The sequence below is a fragment of the Neopelma chrysocephalum genome, unplaced genomic scaffold, assembly GCF_003984885.1.
Source record: "Neopelma chrysocephalum unplaced genomic scaffold, ASM398488v2 Primary Assembly neopelma1_63, whole genome shotgun sequence".
Taxonomy (NCBI): domain Eukaryota; kingdom Metazoa; phylum Chordata; class Aves; order Passeriformes; family Pipridae; genus Neopelma; species Neopelma chrysocephalum.
In genome coordinates this window covers 7,789,089-7,805,783 of record NW_020897720.1, presented here as the reverse complement: position 1 = coordinate 7,805,783, position 16,695 = coordinate 7,789,089, and the positions used below count along the sequence as shown (strand labels likewise).

The window sequence follows — 16,695 nt, the reverse complement described above, 5'->3', positions numbered from 1 at the left end:
GCACAGACACAGCCCGCAAACCTGCGTGCACACACATCCGCAGAGCCCGCAAACCCTGACACTCGCACACGCACGAAGCTTGAAAACAGGCTGCAAGCCCGCACATCGTGGGGGCACGCGCAGCTTGCAGCCCCACAAACTTATCACGCGTGTGCACACACACCCCATGCAAACACATCCTGCAGCCACCCGCAAACACACCTCTTGAGCAAACATAACCTGCACGCCTGCACAGAGCTCACACACACACGCAGATACGGCGTGCACCCGCTCCGTCCTGCACACGCAGTGCCCCTGCATGGTGTCACCCATCTGCAGCACCCGCAGGGATCACACAGACAGTGACAGGCTGCTGCTTGCAACCCCTGCAGCCCCCAAACATCGCCACAACCTGCCACCAACCCTCTGCAGAGCACTCACATTGCGATAGACACGCGCGCACACGCAGCATCCCGTGTCTGGCTGCGCCACGCTGGCATCCCCAGGCAGGGGCTATCATCCCCTCCCCCAAAGCAGGGGCATATGGTGGATGGTGGTGTGGTGGGTCCCCATTCCACCAGCCCTCAGGCAGCACCCCTGGCTCCTGCTGCCACACCAAGGGCAGTGGTGAGGTGGAATATCCCTTTGGAATCCCTGTCCTGGTCCCTCCATAGGTCCTCAAGGCCAGCAGGGATGTGAGGAGGGGGCTGAGGGAAACAGGCACAGCACACCCTCTGCCTGCAGACCCCAGAAACTCCCTCTGTTCATCCTGGAAGGCACTTGGGGCTGGAGACGCAGAGGGTGTAAAGTGCAGCCCCAGGGACCATCCCATTCCTTGTGCCTGGGCAGTAGGGACCATGGGCATGGTGTCCCCAATGCTGTCCCTCTCTGCCCACACAGGTGGCCCAGGTCAGCAAGCCCGGACAGCAGTGGATGAGCGCTGGGCACTGGCCTAGCCACACGCACACACCGGCACCATGGACTTTGTCATGAAGCAAGCCCTGGGCGGTGAGTGGGTGCTGTTCCCCCTTAGAGTCCCCTCTCCGGGAGTGGTGCTGCCCTGACACCCTGGGACCACAGTGGGAGGGACATGGCAGGGGGACAGAGTCACACAGAAAGCTACTGGCAGTGGAGAGCTGCTGCTGAAGCCCTCTGGGGTTCCTGTTCCCAGCACCGTCAGCAGCTGGCTGGGGAATCCTGGCTCTCCTGCTGCTAAGTGGGATTCCCTGGCAGGTCCCCTGGGTGCCGAAGGAGCTGCCGGCGTCTCCTCCGGCTGACGCTGAACTAGGGCAGCGCAGCCAGCCCGTGGCACTCCCCATCCCCACAGCCTCCAGAGCCCGTCTGCAGCCCACTTTGGCATAAGTGGCCCTGGGGATGTCCCAGGTTGTCCTTGTCAGGGGGGCTCCTTGCCCTGCCTGCCTCTGCAGGGCTTCAGCAGCCAGCGCTGAGCTGCAGCACCCTTGGGAACCAGCCAATGCTCTTGTGATGCCACAGGGGCCACCAAGGACATGGGAAAGATGCTGGGGGGCGAGGAGGAGAAGGACCCCGATGCGCAGAAGAAGGAGGAGGAGAGGCAGGAGGCTCTGCGCCAGCAGGAAGAGGAGCGGAAAGCCAAGCACGCCCGCATGGAAGCCGAACGGGAGAAAGTCCGGCAGCAGATCCGTGACAAGGTGGGCACATGCTTCTCCTGCACCCACCCCTGCTCCTGGCACCCAGGGTGGGGCTGGGACAGGGAGCTGGCATGGCCGGGAGGAGGGTGGCCCAAGGCAGTGGTGATGGGCACGGGCACAGTGCAGGCAGTGCCCTGTGCCTGCCCTGCTGAGGGTCTGTGTCCTCTCAGTACGGGCTGAAGAAGAAGGAGGAGAAGGAAGCAGAGGAGAAAGCTGCCCTGGAGCAGCCATGTGAGGGCAGCCTGACGCGCCCCAAGAAGGCGATCCCGGCAGGCTGCGGGGATGAGGATGAGGAGGAGGAGGAGAGCATCCTGGACACCGTCCTCAAGTACCTGCCCGGCCCGCTGCAGGATATGTTCAAGAAGTAACAGCACTGTCAACCCTGCCATAGGGTGCTGGGGCATGGGCGCCCTCTCCCCTACAACCTCTCCATCAGTTCCCTTGGCCCCGGAGAGGGGGTCCCCACACCTCCTCCCATCCCCTCCTGCCCTGTCCCCTGACCAGACCAAAAGCCCGCCCCGTCCCGTCCAGGCAGGGCCCCCCCACCATGCCAAAGGGGAGCAGCCCTGGCCGGACAGGGCGAACCGGGACCAAATGCACTGATGTAACCTCGCGGCAGGCTGGGGGCACCCAGGCCCTACCGGCCTCCCCGGGGTGGCTCCCTGTGCCCCCTGCCCTGCCCCTTCTGCCCTCCCAGGGGACCCCAGCAGGCCTCTGCTCGCCTGCCTTCGTTCCCAACACTGCCATCCCCCTGCCCCGTCCCGCCCTGGGCCAAGCCCAAAGCACAAAGCCAGGCGCCCTGCCCGCAGCTCCCCCATCCCCGGTCGTCGGGCACGGGGGTCCCCCGGGGCTGCCCGGTGTGCCCATACATCGGGGGGTTGGAGGGGACCCCCTCCCCGCATCTCTGGCCCCATAGTTAAAGCCATATCAGTTAGACTGCAATACTTCAGCACCGGGAGGAGCGGGCGCCGCGCTCCGCCAACCGTGTACAAAGGCACGTGCGGGGCAGGGCCCCCCCCTGCCCCGTCCCTCCGTCCCCGCCGCTCGCTCGTCTGTGTCTTGGCCCCGCTGACCCCTGTCCTCGCATTAGTGTCTCTGTGCCAGGGTGCGCTCCGTCGCTCCATGCGTCCTCGTGTCCGCTGCTCAGACTCCCACCCCCGAGCCCCCACTGTCCCCGGGGGCCACCCGCGGCGCTGAGCCGAGAGCCCCCCGCCGCGCTGCCGGGACCCCCACTCTGCCCCCTGCAATAAAGCCAGCGCGGGGCCGAGGGCTGCCGGGCCAGTCCAGGGCTGGGAGTGCCTGGCTGCCCCCCACCTGACGCTGGACACACGGGTCCCCGGGCCTGGGAAGGGATCCCTGGGCAAGCGCCCTGGGATGTCCCAGGAGCTGCTGCTTGTACCCCAACGGGGAGAGGCAGGGGCACACCCTCATCCCAGCCCCTCCCTTGCCACACCGTGCTCCCCCCTCCCCGTGCTTCCTCAGCCACGGCCCCCAGCTGCCCACCAGGGCCCTCCAGGGAGGTGGTGGGCAGCTCGGGGCCCCACAGACATGCTGTGACCATCCTGCTCGAACTAGTCTTTGACAAACTAATAAAATAAAGGGATTTGTACATTGCTCCGGCCTCTTCTCATCCATTGCTTCCCTGGGTCCCCATGTCAGCTCCCTCGCCCCACCAACCCCAGGGCTGACACCTGGCAGCTCATCACATATGGTAAGGCCACAGGGCCCACCCTGGGCAGCACCCAAGCCAGGCCACAGGGAGTGACCACATGTGGCTCCCAGAGTCCTGCTCAGTCCTGCTGCTCCCCACTCTGCAGGTGTCCTCTCTGGGGATGGGGACAAGGCAAAAGGGACGGGTGCTGGTGGACCCATGTCCCACAGACATGGCATGGGGGCTTCTGCCTCTTCCCCCTGACTCTGGGACTTCCTTCACTGAATGACAGGGGATACCCTGGGCTACAAGGGCTGTTTCTGGTGGGTCACAGTCTTCTGTCCCCTAATAGAGGGGCCTGAGGCTATGGGCATGGGGCACCCCCTGTCCCTGCAGCGAGGCAAAAGTCCTGGCAGTGACCAGTCTTGGCACAGCCCTGGAGGCCTCAGCCTGCAGCCAGCCTCAGCCATTATTTGCCATCATTTACCACCAAAGAGCTCCACCGTTACCCAGGTGCCATCAGCAGAGCAGTCACCCGGAAAAGCTTCTGTCAGACTAAAATATGAAGGTAGAAAACGGTAGAGATCTCGCAGGCAAGGTCTCCATCGCAGGCAGACTGTGCCCTGTGATGGCACAGAGGGGGAGAAATCCCCACAGCCCTCCCTGGGGAGGCAGTGCCCGTCACCCCTGCAGGGATGCGGGGAAGGGCTCTGCCCGGGGCTGGTGGCCGTGGCGTGGGACCAGCAGTGTGCTCTGCACATACAGTGCTGCCGGGCAGGTCCCTGCGGGTGTCCCCCCACATCCGCTGAGCAGTGTCCCCGCTGTCACCTGTCGCCAGTGTGGGGGCACAGCGCCCTCTGGTGTGGTGACAGCACAGGACAGGGAGAGCGGGGACAGGCACTGGGGACAAGGGGGACAGTCCCTCGACAGACCCCTCAGCCAGGGCCTTGCCATGGCCAAGAGAAGGAGGCAGGGGAAGGGAGAGCAGCTCAACAACCCACTTCTCCCCCCTGCAAGGAGCCACAGACACCTTCGTTAAGGAAGAGAATTTATCAAAATTAGAAAAAAACAAGTATTAAAAAAACTCAGCCCCAGCTGGGGAAACGTCTCCCAGCTTGCATCCCTTCACCATCCCCTCACTGCCCCAGCACAGGGAAGGGACATGGTATGTCTGGGAAGAAAAGGGGCAGGCTGTGCTCCGAGGGCTGCCCTCGCCACCAGGCTTTTGGGGACAAGGGGACAGTCACATAGCTTATCACTGCTGGGGAGACTGGTCAGAGGGGAGCTCCTCTCATGGAAGGTTCCTCAGCAGCCACCTCCAACGACTGATTTTCTTTGGCCACTTGCCTTTGGAACAAGCTCCCCATGCCCCAGAGAGGAGGCGGCAGAGGGGGGGCCTGCCAGCACCCCCATCATCCCCATCACACAGCTGCCTATTTACAAATGCTCCCAAGACCAGGATGCACCGAGCCGAGCCCGAGGTCGCAGCCCTGCCAGGCTGCCAAGGAGGGGAGCCAACACTAAGCTCCCACTCCCAAGAGTAGGCAGGTGTTGCCTCCCCAGGTGCAGCTTCATCAGGAGTCGTTGGGGAGCCCGAAGAGCTTGACGGTGCCAGCCTCCCGGCTGCTGTCGTATTTGCCATCTTTATCATCACAGGCGAAGGCCAGCAGTGGCCTCTTCGGGTGCCAGGCCACTGTGAAGGTAGGGGACTCACACTGCACCTCCCAGAGCTTCTCTCCTGCATGGAAAAGGGGCCATGTCAGCCTGGAAAGCCTCCACTGCTCGCTGCCCAAGTGCCAAGCACCTGCTTCTTCTCTCCGGCACAACTGCTGCTCCAGCGCCTTTTAATCACCCAGTGACAAGGCTCAGACATGACAAGCATGTCTGCCACCGACTAACGAGGCAAAGGCTCCCCCTCATGGCGCTCTGCTATGCACAGCAAAGCTCTTCCTTAGCACAGAGATTCTCCCAGTGCCCTCCCAGCTCCACCAGCACTTCTCCACCTGATCCCTCCTTGCTGTTCCCCAAGAAGAAACCCTTACCTGTCTCCACCTCGGCAATGTCAATGAAGTGATCTTCTGATGCCGATGCCAGCATCTTCCCATCGTGGCTAAAGCTCAGCGTCCGCACAGGCCAGTCAAGCCTGCAGCAACCAAGGGGAGCAGACAGTGAGCCAACCGCACATGGTCCCCAGAGAGGGGGCAAACAGCTTTGGGACAGCTCTACCTACCTGGAGAAGCACCTCACGCATACCAGCTCATCCACATCCCAAAGACTGACTAAGGCATCAGCACTGCCCGTGGCAAAATACTTTCCCATGGGATCAAACTTGATGCAGATGCAGTTAGAAGGGTGGGCGTTGATGGACTGGATGGGCTTCAGCTCTGGGTAGCTGTGGAGGTGAAGGGAGAGGACAGGGAGCAGTGAGAGAAGCACAGGGATTGTCTGAAGCAGGGCAGGCACAAGGCACACCAGGACTGGGAGCAAACCCAGCCAGGGTAGGAAACACCAAGTGTCCAGTGAATGAGGTGAAGCATCAGGGCCCCTCTTGGGGAGCCCAGCCCAGAATTGGGGCAACCTCAGCTCCAGGCAAGTCCATTCCCACCAGAGGGCTGGGGATCACTAAGGTGTGGGACTCCAGTTCCCCAAAAGCAGCCAAGGCACTTGCAGCCTGACTGCAGCCAGCCCAGCCACTCGGCCCACCTGCAGCCACGGGCACCTACCTGAGGATGTTGATGCAGCCATTCCCGTTGGTGAGGAAGAACATGTTGTTGTCGTTGTTCCAGGAGATCTCGTTCACCTCAAACTTGAACTGTTCCTCCGCTTTGGAGCGATGCGTCTTGGCGTCAATGAAGGTGACCACATCATCCTTGTTCCCCACGGCAATGGTCTGTCCATCGGGGCTCCAGCAGATGTTGATGTTCTCACCTGAAGGGACAGAAAGGCAGCAGGTCCCATTTCCACTCCAAATCATTCCCAGATAGGAAAGACTGCCAGGCCTGAAGTGTAACACACAAACCCTGCATGGCAGCTGTCCAGCAAATACAGTTACTGAAAATAAAACTTATGAGAAGTACAGCTTCAAAACAGTATGATCACATCCCATTTCAGCCAAGATGAGACCACAGCAATCACCACAGAAGGTCAACCCAAAGATCCTCTAGATCCAGTGATCTTTGAGATCCAGAAAAAGCAGAAGCCAACAACAAATACCTTTAAATGAGGATAAAAACAAGGCAGGTTGCAGTTATGCCATCTTACAATGCCATTTCCAACCCCAACAACTCAAAATTTGATATCTCCAAGGGCAGAGGTGGTATCTGGGTTAGGCAGCACATGAACTCCAACAGTTGTTTTTCTGAATCCACACAAACTTTTACTTCCATCATGGCTCTCTATAAACATGCTTCTTCCCCAGTCTCCAGCCTCACAGCCCACAGACTCCAGAAACAAGTACACATTTTAACAGCCAGCACTGTACTTCAGGAGTTTCTCCAGTCCCTACTCCATAGTAAATGAGCCCTTATATGATGAGCGCAACCCAAAGACAAAGTAGCCAGCAAAGAGTCCAAAGCTCTGTGCCGCTGTGGATGGGTCCCACACAGCTGAGGTCCTGCCAGGACCCACCTGGGAAGCCCCCTGGGAAGGCAGGGGCTCACCTTTGGTGTTGACAGTGGCGATGCACTTGGTGGTGCGGACGTCCCAGATGCGGATGGTTTTGTCCCCGGACGCTGTGACGAAGAGGTCAGGGTTGCTGGGGTGCCAGCAGAGCTGATCCACGCTGTCTCCGTGGCCCCGGTAGTTGTTCTCCTTCACCTGGGGGGAGAGGACAGCCGTCAGCGTGAGGATGCGCCTGGCTCTGCTCCCGCTCCTGCCCCACATCCCAGCACACTGCATCCCCGTCGGGATGGGGCGGGAACCCAGCCCGGAGCGCCACCGCCACCCCGGCCACGCTCCTGCCCACGGCCGGCCGGGATGGAGGAGGCCCTGCGCCTTTCCCGCCAGGCACCAGCTCCATTCTCGCTCCAGCTCCATTCCCGGCTCCCTGCCACTGGCCGGCGGGGCGTCCTGGCGATGCTCCTGTTCCGGCGCACACCGAGTACCCGGTACTGACCACCGGGACCCACCCCCCGGCTCGACACACCTGCCCAAGCACCCGGGCCCAGGATGCCCAAAGGCTCCTGGTACCGACCCGCCCGGCACCGCCCGCCCGTTGCCGGCGGATCTCACCAGCCGGTCCTTCTCGAGCAGGAAGACGCTGGCGGTCTTGTCGAAGGAGCCGGAGGCGAGGCGGCGGCCGCAGCAGCTCCAGGCCACCGAGTGCACCTTGGCGCCGTGCGCGGGGAACTCGCGGCTCCGCGTGTTGGCGCGGAACAGCTCCTGCATGGCCTGCACGTACGGGGACACCGCCATGGCAGGGCCGGCACCGCGCCCCGCCCCGGTACCGCGCCCGACGGCACTTCCGCCACCACCCCGCGCCTGGCGCGTTTCCACGGGCGGGGCGGAGCCGCCGCTCGCCGCCGGGATGGACGACACCGTGGTGCTCCTCAGTGACTCGGACTCGGAGGGCGCCCGCTCGCCGCCGCCGGCCCGGCCGTGCCGCCCCCGCCGCTCCCTGCCCGCCCCCTCCGTGAGTCCGGGGCCGCCGCTGCCCCGCACAAAGATGGCGGCGCGTCCACCGCGGGCGGGGACGGGAGCCGCGCGCAGACAAGAAGGCTCGGGGGCAGTGGAGGGGTGGGTGAGCAGCCCCGGCCGGGTGTTCCTGGGGACGCCCGGGACCTCCCAGCCTCTCCCCAGGCGGGCTCGGGTCCCCGCGGCCACCTGTGGCCGGCGGAGCCCCGGCCCTCAAGCGCGCTCCCCTAGCGGTCCCAGCCTCCTCGGCAACGTTCCCCCCACCCCAGAAAACGCCTGTCCCTACCATGGAGCGTCACATGCCCTCGCTGCACCCCGAGGAGGGTCTGTCCCTGTAGGTTTCAGCCCCCGGCGGGATCTGGCTCAGGGATGCGGTGGGGCGGCTGCCGCCCCTCTCACCTGTCCTGCCCCTCTCCCCAGGGCCGCCTTCTTGCCTGTACCGTCCCCATCCCCTGTCCTGCCCCTCTCCCCTGTCCTGCCCCTCTTCCCTTTACCGCCGGAGGGTGCGGGGACGATATCCCGGTACGGTGGCGGTTCAGGGCTCGAGGCTCAGCCCCTCAGGGAACGACCCGTCCCGCTCCCCGCTCCGCTGTCCCGGTTCCTGAGGCAGCTCCGCAGCCGCCGACGGTTACCGTGACCCGCTGGAGCCCCGCGGCCTCCCGCCCTCCCCAGCTCCTCCAGCGTCCAGGAGCCCTCCTTGGGAAAGGCAGCAGGTCTGAGTCAGGGGGAAAAAATGGACTTAAATTGTCCGCTAACCGTGTTCCCTGCTTTGAGACGCTGAGGGGCAATTTTTTCCCCAAGAGCAAACAGGCTCTGACCCCTCCTGGGCACACCGAGATCTTGTGAAGTGCTGTGTCCTGCCTGCCGCCAGTGCAGACACAGCTGCCTTCCCCTGCCGGCTCCTGTTGCTCCTTGGAACACCGAGTGCTGCATCACCCAGCAAGTCCTAAGTGGGAGTCCCCAAAGTCTCAGGGCTGCTGTAGCTCCACATTGATGCCAAAGAGGAAGAGGCAGCTCTGTTCCCTGCTGCTCCTGTCTTCGTAGTGGGCGAGGTTGTGCCACAGAAAGGGTACCAGGGTTTGGATCCTGTGCTGCTCCTGCCAGTGTCTGGGAAGAGGGTTACAGGAGTGCTCACTGTGCTTGCCTTGCCCTCCCTCAGCACCTCAGCAGGACCTGCATTTCCCCATCATGGGAGGGAGCTAAGCAAGCAGCCAGGACCACTCTGGCCCAAGGCAAGAGGCATTTGGAGGAGAGGGCATGGCTGTTTGCAAGAAGGAACCCTGGGGAAAGCAGGGAAGAAGAGCCTCAGTCAGGGTTGGGCTCAGGCTCAGTAGTGCTGCCAGGGTGAGCTGATCCCAGAGCTCAGAGCCACCAGCCCCCACAGGCTGCCCTATCCCCTCGGATGGGGTCTTTGCCCCTGGTTCCTCTCCCTGGGCTAGTGCCAATGAGCCTCTTTTCCCTCTTGGACTGGGGCTACAGTGCCACCATAGCAGAGGCTCCTGGCAGGAAGGACACTGACACTGCCTCTCTGTCCCCACAGGAGATCATCGATCTGACCTGTGAGGACACAAGCACAGACCCGGTGCAGTTGAGCGTGACTGAGGACACCTGCATCCTTCTACACTGCACCTGCAGCGCTGACCAGGACCCCAGGACTGCACCTGCTGCCCCAGCAGCACACACGTTCCATCCCCAGCTCTGCTCCACCGTGAAGGAAGAAATGGAGGCAGTGGCAGAACCAAGCCCTGCACCATCCTGGCACAGCACTCCCGTGAAGCCCAGTGCCACCACGGACACAGCAGAAAGCATGGAGAACAGGAGCTGCCTCTCTCCTGCCTCCAGCTGCCACAGCTCCTGCAGCTGGGAGCAAGACTGCAGTGCTACCAGCTTTAACAGTGACCTGAGTTCCCTGCCCAGCATGCAGCAGGACTCAGCACCCCCCAGCCTGGACAGCAATAGCAGCTGGAAAGCTGATGGCCCAGAGGAAGAGCCTCCCCACCTCTGCCAGGAAAGGGACCTCCCCCCAAGGTTGAGCCCTGCCCCAACCCTTCCCACAACCCCAGGGAAGGCCCGAGGGTCTTTGCTGGAAACAAATGACGTACCACACGAACCAACCCAGCAAGCAACCCCAGCCAGGGGCGATGGTGACAACAAGGCCTGGCTGGACAAACTGCACAGTTTCAGGAGGAGTGGAGTCCAGCACCTCTTCTTCCAAGGCATAGCACCCAACAGGGAAACACAGCAGGTAAACAGGGCTTAGAGCAGCCGCTGCCAAGCCCAGCTAGAGGCTGCTCAGAGCAGCCCTTGTGGTGGAGGATGTAGCAAGGGCAGGCCCTGCTCCCTTTGCCCTTTGTGGGAAGCTTTGCCAGGCAGCTGGGGGCTCTGGTTATTGCAGTTCCCTTCACGGTGGGCTGCACATCACAGCTGGGTTCCTCTGTGTTGGGGGAGCTCACTTTCACCTGTTGCCTTGCCTTCTACACAGCAGAAACCTGAGCTCATCCCCAGAGGGAAGCTGAGCATGGTGCGCACCACCATGGAGGAGAACTTCCTGGAGGGCACCTTGCATCTCCTGAATGAATTCGTCTCCTGCCAGCACTGTCCCCCCAAAGATATCATCTCCCACCTGATCAGACAGGTCCTGTTGAATGCCCATGAAGAGGAGGTCTTGAAGGACACCTACATGCTGCTGATGAAGATCCAAATGTAGGTGTTCCCCTTGTCCCAGTGCCCTGGGGCTGACTAGGTGCTCCCAGGGGTCTGCCCAGCATACAGGGGCTCACTCATAGCAGTGATTTCCCATATAACCCAGGATGATCCTCTTGCCACCACCAGCACTCCCCAGGCTTTCTGAGGGTGGGACAGGGGCAGCCCATGACACCAGAGAGCTCTCAGGGACAGAGGAGCATGTTTGCCTTGCCCTGAAGTGCAGATCTCATTCTTCACTGCTGTGACATGGCAGAAGTGCCTTCCCTGGGCTGCAGCAGTGCCATGGGCTGTCAGTGCCTGGAGCAGCTCCGTCACTTCCCTCAGGGGTTCCCACAGAAAGAAACAATGTTTTGTGAGGCCACGGGCCCAGGAGTTCTGGGCATCTCCATGGAGTACAGCCCCAGCCAGGTGCTTTCAAAAAATTAATAGGGTCAGGGGAGGAGAAAGGCTGAGAGCAAAGATAGAGAGGAGAAGGCAGGTCAGGCCCCTGAGCACGTGAGGCTGGGGAAGGGCCAGGGGCTGCCATGCCTCCAGCCAGATGGTCAGGCAGTTCAGCACAAATGGACAGGGCTGTCCTTGCAGGCTCCATCCAGCCAACGCTGCCACAGTGGGATGGGACTGGACGCTGCTGAAATTCATCATGGAGGACCAGGTACTTGGCACCGTGTGTGTCACATCGGGCAGGGATCATCCAGCACACAGCGCCTGAGGGTAAGCACTGCCCAAGGGCATCATGTGGCTGTGCTCTGCTGCAGAGAACAGGCCAGTCCAATGTGCAGGTTTATTGCAGCTGCTGAGGGCAGCAAGTGCCAGTCGGGTATCTCATATCTATCCTCAGTGCTCCCTGACCCACTGCACAGCTGCAGGCAGGTTGTCCCATTGAAGAAGGCACAGCACCAGATAAAGACTCTGTGGGTCACAGCACTAGTGCAGTGGTAGAACAGGTCCTGCAATGCCCATAAGGGCATTGCCTGAGCCAGGCAGCCCATCCTGGAGCTGCTCCTCAGTCGTGTACATCAGTCCATTCCTAAGACAGCCAAATTCCCTGGTACTCCTCACCCAGTGGCTCCCTCAGGCTCATATGCTCTCCATGTGCCCTCAGGAGAAGCCCCCTGGCCGGCTCCTCTTCCTGCAGTACGTGGTGCAGACCCTGGAGGATGACTTGCAGAAGAATCTGAGGTTGCACCTGCTGCAGAAGTCAATTGCCAAGAAAGTGCTTTCGTGTGACATGTGCTTCAACAATGTCAAGTAAGGGACACCTCCTCCTCCTCCTCCTCCCTGTTCTCTAACCACAAACTGAGGCAGGGGCTCAGGGAACACTTGTTGAGACTCCAGGTCAGACTTTCAGACTTGACAAGAAGCAAACTTGGGAGACAGAGGGAAGTGTAGGGCCAAATATAAAGGACAGGAGATTTACAAAAGCAAACCACCAGAGACGATGCAAGGCATTTGCAGCTGCAGCCTAGCCGGCTTTTCCCAGGAATGAGGTCAGATTTGCATTGCTCAGGACAGGATTGAGGAGGCTGCAGTCCTGTGGACAAGTGTACAAATAAAGAGAGCTTTTCTGTTGAGCTGCTCTACAGAGCTACTCTAAGTGAGTGGGACATACTCTTCATTGTCAGGGTCTTTCCTCAAGCTCCAAGTGGATCCAGAGGTCAGAACACAGCAAAATCAGGCCCATCCCCACTAAAGTTCCTGTTTCTGTCCTAGGGAAGTGGTCAAATGGTTGGTCGCAGCTATTACGGGAGTCGGGTTCTGCCAGCCCCGGGAGAAGCCACAAGAAACTCCCTCCTCTTCAGCAGAAGCCAGGGCTGAACACAGCTCATCTGCACCAAGTCTAGCCAGCACACAGGCTCCGGCAGCTTTCTTTGCCCAAAAGTAAGCCCCAGAAGTGCTAACTCCCTACTGGTATTATTATGGGCCCAAGTCAAGGAGAAGCTGGTTCTCCTTTGGGTTAGACGTAGACTTGGTGAGCAAAAGACTGTCACCTGATAGGAGACTGGCTCAGTAAGTATCATCCTCTTGCATGTAGTGTAAGGCTGGAGTTCTTGAGCTACAGCTCAGGCTACCCCGTGCTGCTCCACCAACACTCAGTACAGCCCAAGACCTCCCAAAGATCAATCTGGGGATTAGCTCTGCTTGCAAGAGCATCAGACTCAAAAGCCACCAAGAGACACCAAATCTAGCCTGCTGCATTCCCGTTACCCTCACTGCACAGCACGAGGCTGAACTAGGGGCCATCCCCAGTGCTTTACTTGGCAAGCCAAGGAGCAGCTTCTCCAAGTGCTGACTGTCTCTCTGACACAGGGTGATGCTCCTGCTCCAGCGGATGTTGTCCATCGCAGTGGAAGTGGACAGATCTCCCACTTGCAGCTCCCATAAGATTGCAGATGAGATATTCCCGTTTATCCTGAATATCCCCCTGAGGAGCCAAAGGTGAGACAAGCACATGCAAGGCAGCATTTGCATGTGTGAGCAATGGTCTTATTCCCAATTTACATCTGAGTCTGGATGCACAAAGTACTACAGGGTACAGAAAGACAGACCAGCCAGCAAGAGCATGGCTATATCTCCCATGGAGATACAATATCACTAGCTGAGCACATCTACCCTGGTGGTGTGTTGCTGAAAACAGTTGATTTTCTCACGTATTAAAATTGTGTAACCTTAAAAATGTAAAGCAGCACTGTGCATCAGCACAGCTCAACAGCAAACATGTCACTGATTCTCCTGGGCAACCAGGTAGCTTGTCAGAAATATGATGCAGTTCCTACAGCTTTGCCTTGACATCCTTTTGTTTGCTTCTCTAAGAAATGCAGTACCTGAAGCCAAAGCACAAGGGCCTGACTGGTTCTGGTGTAAACACAAGACCACTGGATCCACAGGCATTTCAAACCCACTCTTGCAATGCCCAGCAGGCAGCCCTTCACACCCCTTCAGCAGAACTCTGTGCATACACCAGGTCTAATCAAGCCAAACTGAGTCTAACCAAGCTGTCACTTTGCCCAGGACAGATGTAGATCTGGCTGGCCCTGACCCCACATCACCCTTCCTTGGCTGTGCTCCCTGCGAGTCAGCAGGAATGGATCACTGCCACACAGGCTGCTGGGCAGGGTGAAGTGAAGCAGCTCAGTTTGCATCACAGACTGTACTGACCTCCAGCTGCCACAGGTCACACCTGAGGACGAAAACACAGCCATGGCCAAGTCACATAACAAAGGTCTCTCACCACATCTGGTGGTCTTCCTTCCAAGGCACAGCTGGGCATCCCCTTCAGTCACCCCACTGGGTCAGCACCAGCAGCACACCAGGAACATGCTGGAGCAGTTGTCTCTGGTCAAGCTGTGCTGTCTCTCCCAAAGTAAATCCCTTTTGTCTTCCAGGGAAGCTTTGTTAAACACTATGGAGAGCCAGCTCCTGCGCTGCAGACTGCTAGAGCTGTTGTTCCAGCACAGTTCTGATGTGCCCTCAACCTCATCTATGTCTCTGGAGAAGATCCTGTATTTCCTGAGCCACTTCTCTGTGCTGCTGCATTTTGAGGTATCCAGTCCAACTTCTCCTTTGCCTTGTTTTCTTCTGAGAAAACTTCTAATAATCAAATACCATCTCCTGTCATAGGATGAAACAGCAACATGGCAAAGGTGGGATGAAATGCTGCAGTACTTGAGTTTGCTGCTGATGAGTTACCAAAGTGTAATACAGGGTAAGCAGCTTGTTCTGGCCTCATCAAGAGGCTGCAGTAGAACTGCCAAATTCCCTTCCTCCTCCCTTCTCATCACTCTTGAGCTCACAGCCACTGAGCCTTTGAAAGACAATGTGCCTCTATCCATGCTAGTAACTATTCCCAGCAGTCAAAGAAGTGATGTTGCATCAATCAGAGCACCCAACTTACTTTGCCAAGTTTAACCCCTACAAAATAGCCTTCTTCCTAAAGGAAGGAAGCACTTCCCAGCACCAGAAAGCACACAAGGGGGTGCTTTGTACCCACTGTTGTCTAAGTTGCTACATGGTGGGTGGAAGAATAGGGTGGTTTGGGAGGAAAAGCAGAAAGCAAAGGGACTGTACAATATCCTGAGTTGGAAGGGACCCACAAGGATCATTGAGTCCAACTCCTGTCCCTGCACAGGACCCCCCCAGTAATCCCACCATGTCCCTGAGAGCATTGTCCAAACATTCCTTGAGCTCTGTCAGCCCTGGGGCCCTGACCACTACCCTGGAGAGCCCATTCCAGTGCCTGACCACTCTTCAGGAGAACCTTCTCCTAATAACCAACCTAACCCTCCTGACACAGCTCCAGCCATTCCCACAGGTCCTGTCACTGTTCAGAGAGCACAGATCAGTACCTGCCCCTCCTCTTCCCCTCACAAGGAAGTTGTAGACTGCAATGAGGTCTCCCTTCAATCTTCCCTTCTCCAGGCTGAACAAGCCAAGTGCCCTCAGTCACTCCTTGTGTGGCTTCCCCTATAAGCCCTTCACCATCCTCACAGCCTCCTTTGGACACTCTCTTTGGTAAAACCAGGACACTTTCAGCACTTAGTAAACTGGGCAGGGAGCACCACCCAGAGTAGCCATGGAAAGAGCAGCATTTCTGATCCCAGGAGAATGGCACAGTCACAAAACACTCCCTAAAACTCCCTAAAGTAATTTTACCAGAAAATTCTTCCAAGTCTCTTCCCAACTTCAGCTGCTTTAGCCAGGGTTAAGGCTCTCATGAAAGAATGCAGAGGAATCCACCATCACATGTGCAGTCTTACTCTCCCTGAAGCCCTAGACAATGTTACTGTTGTTGAGCTCTTTGGAGACTCCTTTGCAGCTGCCCATTCTGCCACTCACACAGGAGAAAAGAATTCTACAAGCCTTGTCCCGTCCCCATTTCTTGGGCTCTCTCCACATGCAGACTGAGCTCCAGGAGGGGCCAGTTCCTTCTTCCCTCAGTCTTGTGCAGAAGCATCAGGGATAACCACAAGAGGATGAGCCCCATTCCCAACTGCTTCTCCCTCAGGCACAGCGCTGCCTCTGGCATGCTGTGCTCTATTGTGTGCTGCCTCTCTCCACCAGCATTTCCTCTTGCAGAGCACCTGCGGAGCTCCCTCAGTGACCGGATGGACTTGATGGTTCAGAAAGCCAAGCCCAGGCTCCAGGAGAGTGACAGCATCAGCAGCCTGGACGTTCAGGTGAAGATTGAGGACTTCATCAGCCGAATGCAGAGTGTCCTAGGGCAGCCTTTTCCACCACAAATCCAGGAGAAATTGTTCCTGCTGCAAGAGTTATTCTCTATTGTCACTACTGCCTGATGGAGACAACCACTGCAGCAAGGGGGACAAAGAACTTCAAGTTCCCGATAAAAAAACCCTTAAAAACCCCCATCTCATGCTGCAGTCTCAATGTCATGGGAGTTGGTTTATACAGTTCTTTAGGAAAATGGTTGGTTTACATGGTTTCAGAATTTCTGTTCAAATTTGCATTGTTCTACAGTTTTATCAGCACATTGTACACTTTAAAAAAATATATTATTTTTATATTTGCTGAGACTCTTTCATCTTGGTGCCAGCCCTGCTTAAAGGAAGTGCATACCTCTGTCAGTCATACCTTGGGATAGCATTAGACTAATGCAGCCATAAATTCTGACAGTAGTTTGCACAGCAAGCAAAATGCCCAAATATCTGGTCAATTATTAGGGGAAAGATGATAATCTTTAAAAAAACCCAACAGGTGTGAGGGGCAGTGAGGACATTCATAGTGCAGAGATCCCAAAGACAAGGTAGTCAGTTCTCAGTAGAGGAACATTTCTGCTCCAATGCAAATCAATCTGTATAACTTGACCAAAAGTGATTAGGAAGAGGGTGGGCTGGATGGCAGCATGAGCTGAAAAAACGGCTCCCTCCAGAACCACTCTAGTGCAGGCATGGGCATTATGATCAGGATGAATATGGAATTCAATTGAATTCAAATCCACAGCCATCAACAAAAACCACAGGTGAGGTCAGAGAACAATTAGGTGTTTCTATAGATCTCAGTTCAGAAGCAACAGAGGTTGGGAGTGAGAGCTGCCCACTA

The 16,695-nt window shown here is 58.0% G+C and overlaps 3 protein-coding genes across 8 annotated transcripts in view; 2 read left to right on the top strand and 1 right to left on the bottom strand.

Annotated features, from left to right (window-relative positions):
• The window catches only part of CPLX2 (complexin 2), a 16,351-nt gene extending 13,088 nt beyond the window's left edge, over positions 1-3,263 (top strand). For both annotated transcript variants that reach the window (XM_027682988.1, XM_027682989.1), the window contains 3 exons: positions 880-987; positions 1,474-1,649; positions 1,820-3,263. In XM_027682988.1, coding sequence (XP_027538789.1) covers positions 957-987; positions 1,474-1,649; positions 1,820-2,017 — 405 coding nt within the window. In that variant the 5' untranslated portion in view covers positions 880-956 and the 3' untranslated portion in view covers positions 2,018-3,263. The remainder of the gene's footprint in view (positions 1-879; positions 988-1,473; positions 1,650-1,819) is intronic.
• Positions 3,264-4,667: 1,404 nt separating this feature from the next.
• THOC3 (THO complex 3) lies at positions 4,668-7,793 on the bottom strand. Its single transcript, XM_027682986.1, has 6 exons — positions 7,531-7,793; positions 6,960-7,116; positions 6,024-6,228; positions 5,531-5,692; positions 5,343-5,443; positions 4,668-5,038 (listed from the first exon to the last, which is right to left on the bottom strand). Exons 1-6 carry the CDS (start codon positions 7,711-7,713, stop codon positions 4,875-4,877), a joined length of 972 nt encoding a protein of 323 aa, XP_027538787.1. The 5' UTR covers positions 7,714-7,793; the 3' UTR covers positions 4,668-4,874.
• Positions 7,788-16,162, top strand: SIMC1 (SUMO interacting motifs containing 1). 5 transcript variants are annotated; one of them, XM_027682984.1, is made up of 10 exons: positions 7,788-7,930; positions 9,473-10,177; positions 10,415-10,635; positions 11,221-11,290; positions 11,741-11,886; positions 12,349-12,516; positions 12,946-13,074; positions 14,022-14,178; positions 14,257-14,341; positions 15,712-16,162. In XM_027682984.1, the coding sequence occupies exons 1-10, from the start codon at positions 7,826-7,828 to the stop codon at positions 15,930-15,932; spliced, it is 2,007 nt and encodes a 668-aa protein (XP_027538785.1). In that variant the 5' UTR covers positions 7,788-7,825; the 3' UTR covers positions 15,933-16,162. The 5 variants fall into 5 exon arrangements, with proteins under 5 accessions (XP_027538785.1, XP_027538786.1, XP_027538784.1 ...); XM_027682985.1 differs by lacking the exon at positions 7,788-7,930 and adding an exon at positions 8,660-9,276; XM_027682983.1 differs by lacking the exons at positions 7,788-7,930; positions 15,712-16,162 and adding an exon at positions 15,104-15,210 and having other exon boundaries at positions 9,294-10,177; positions 14,257-14,551.
• The last annotated feature ends 533 nt before the right edge of the window (positions 16,163-16,695 follow it).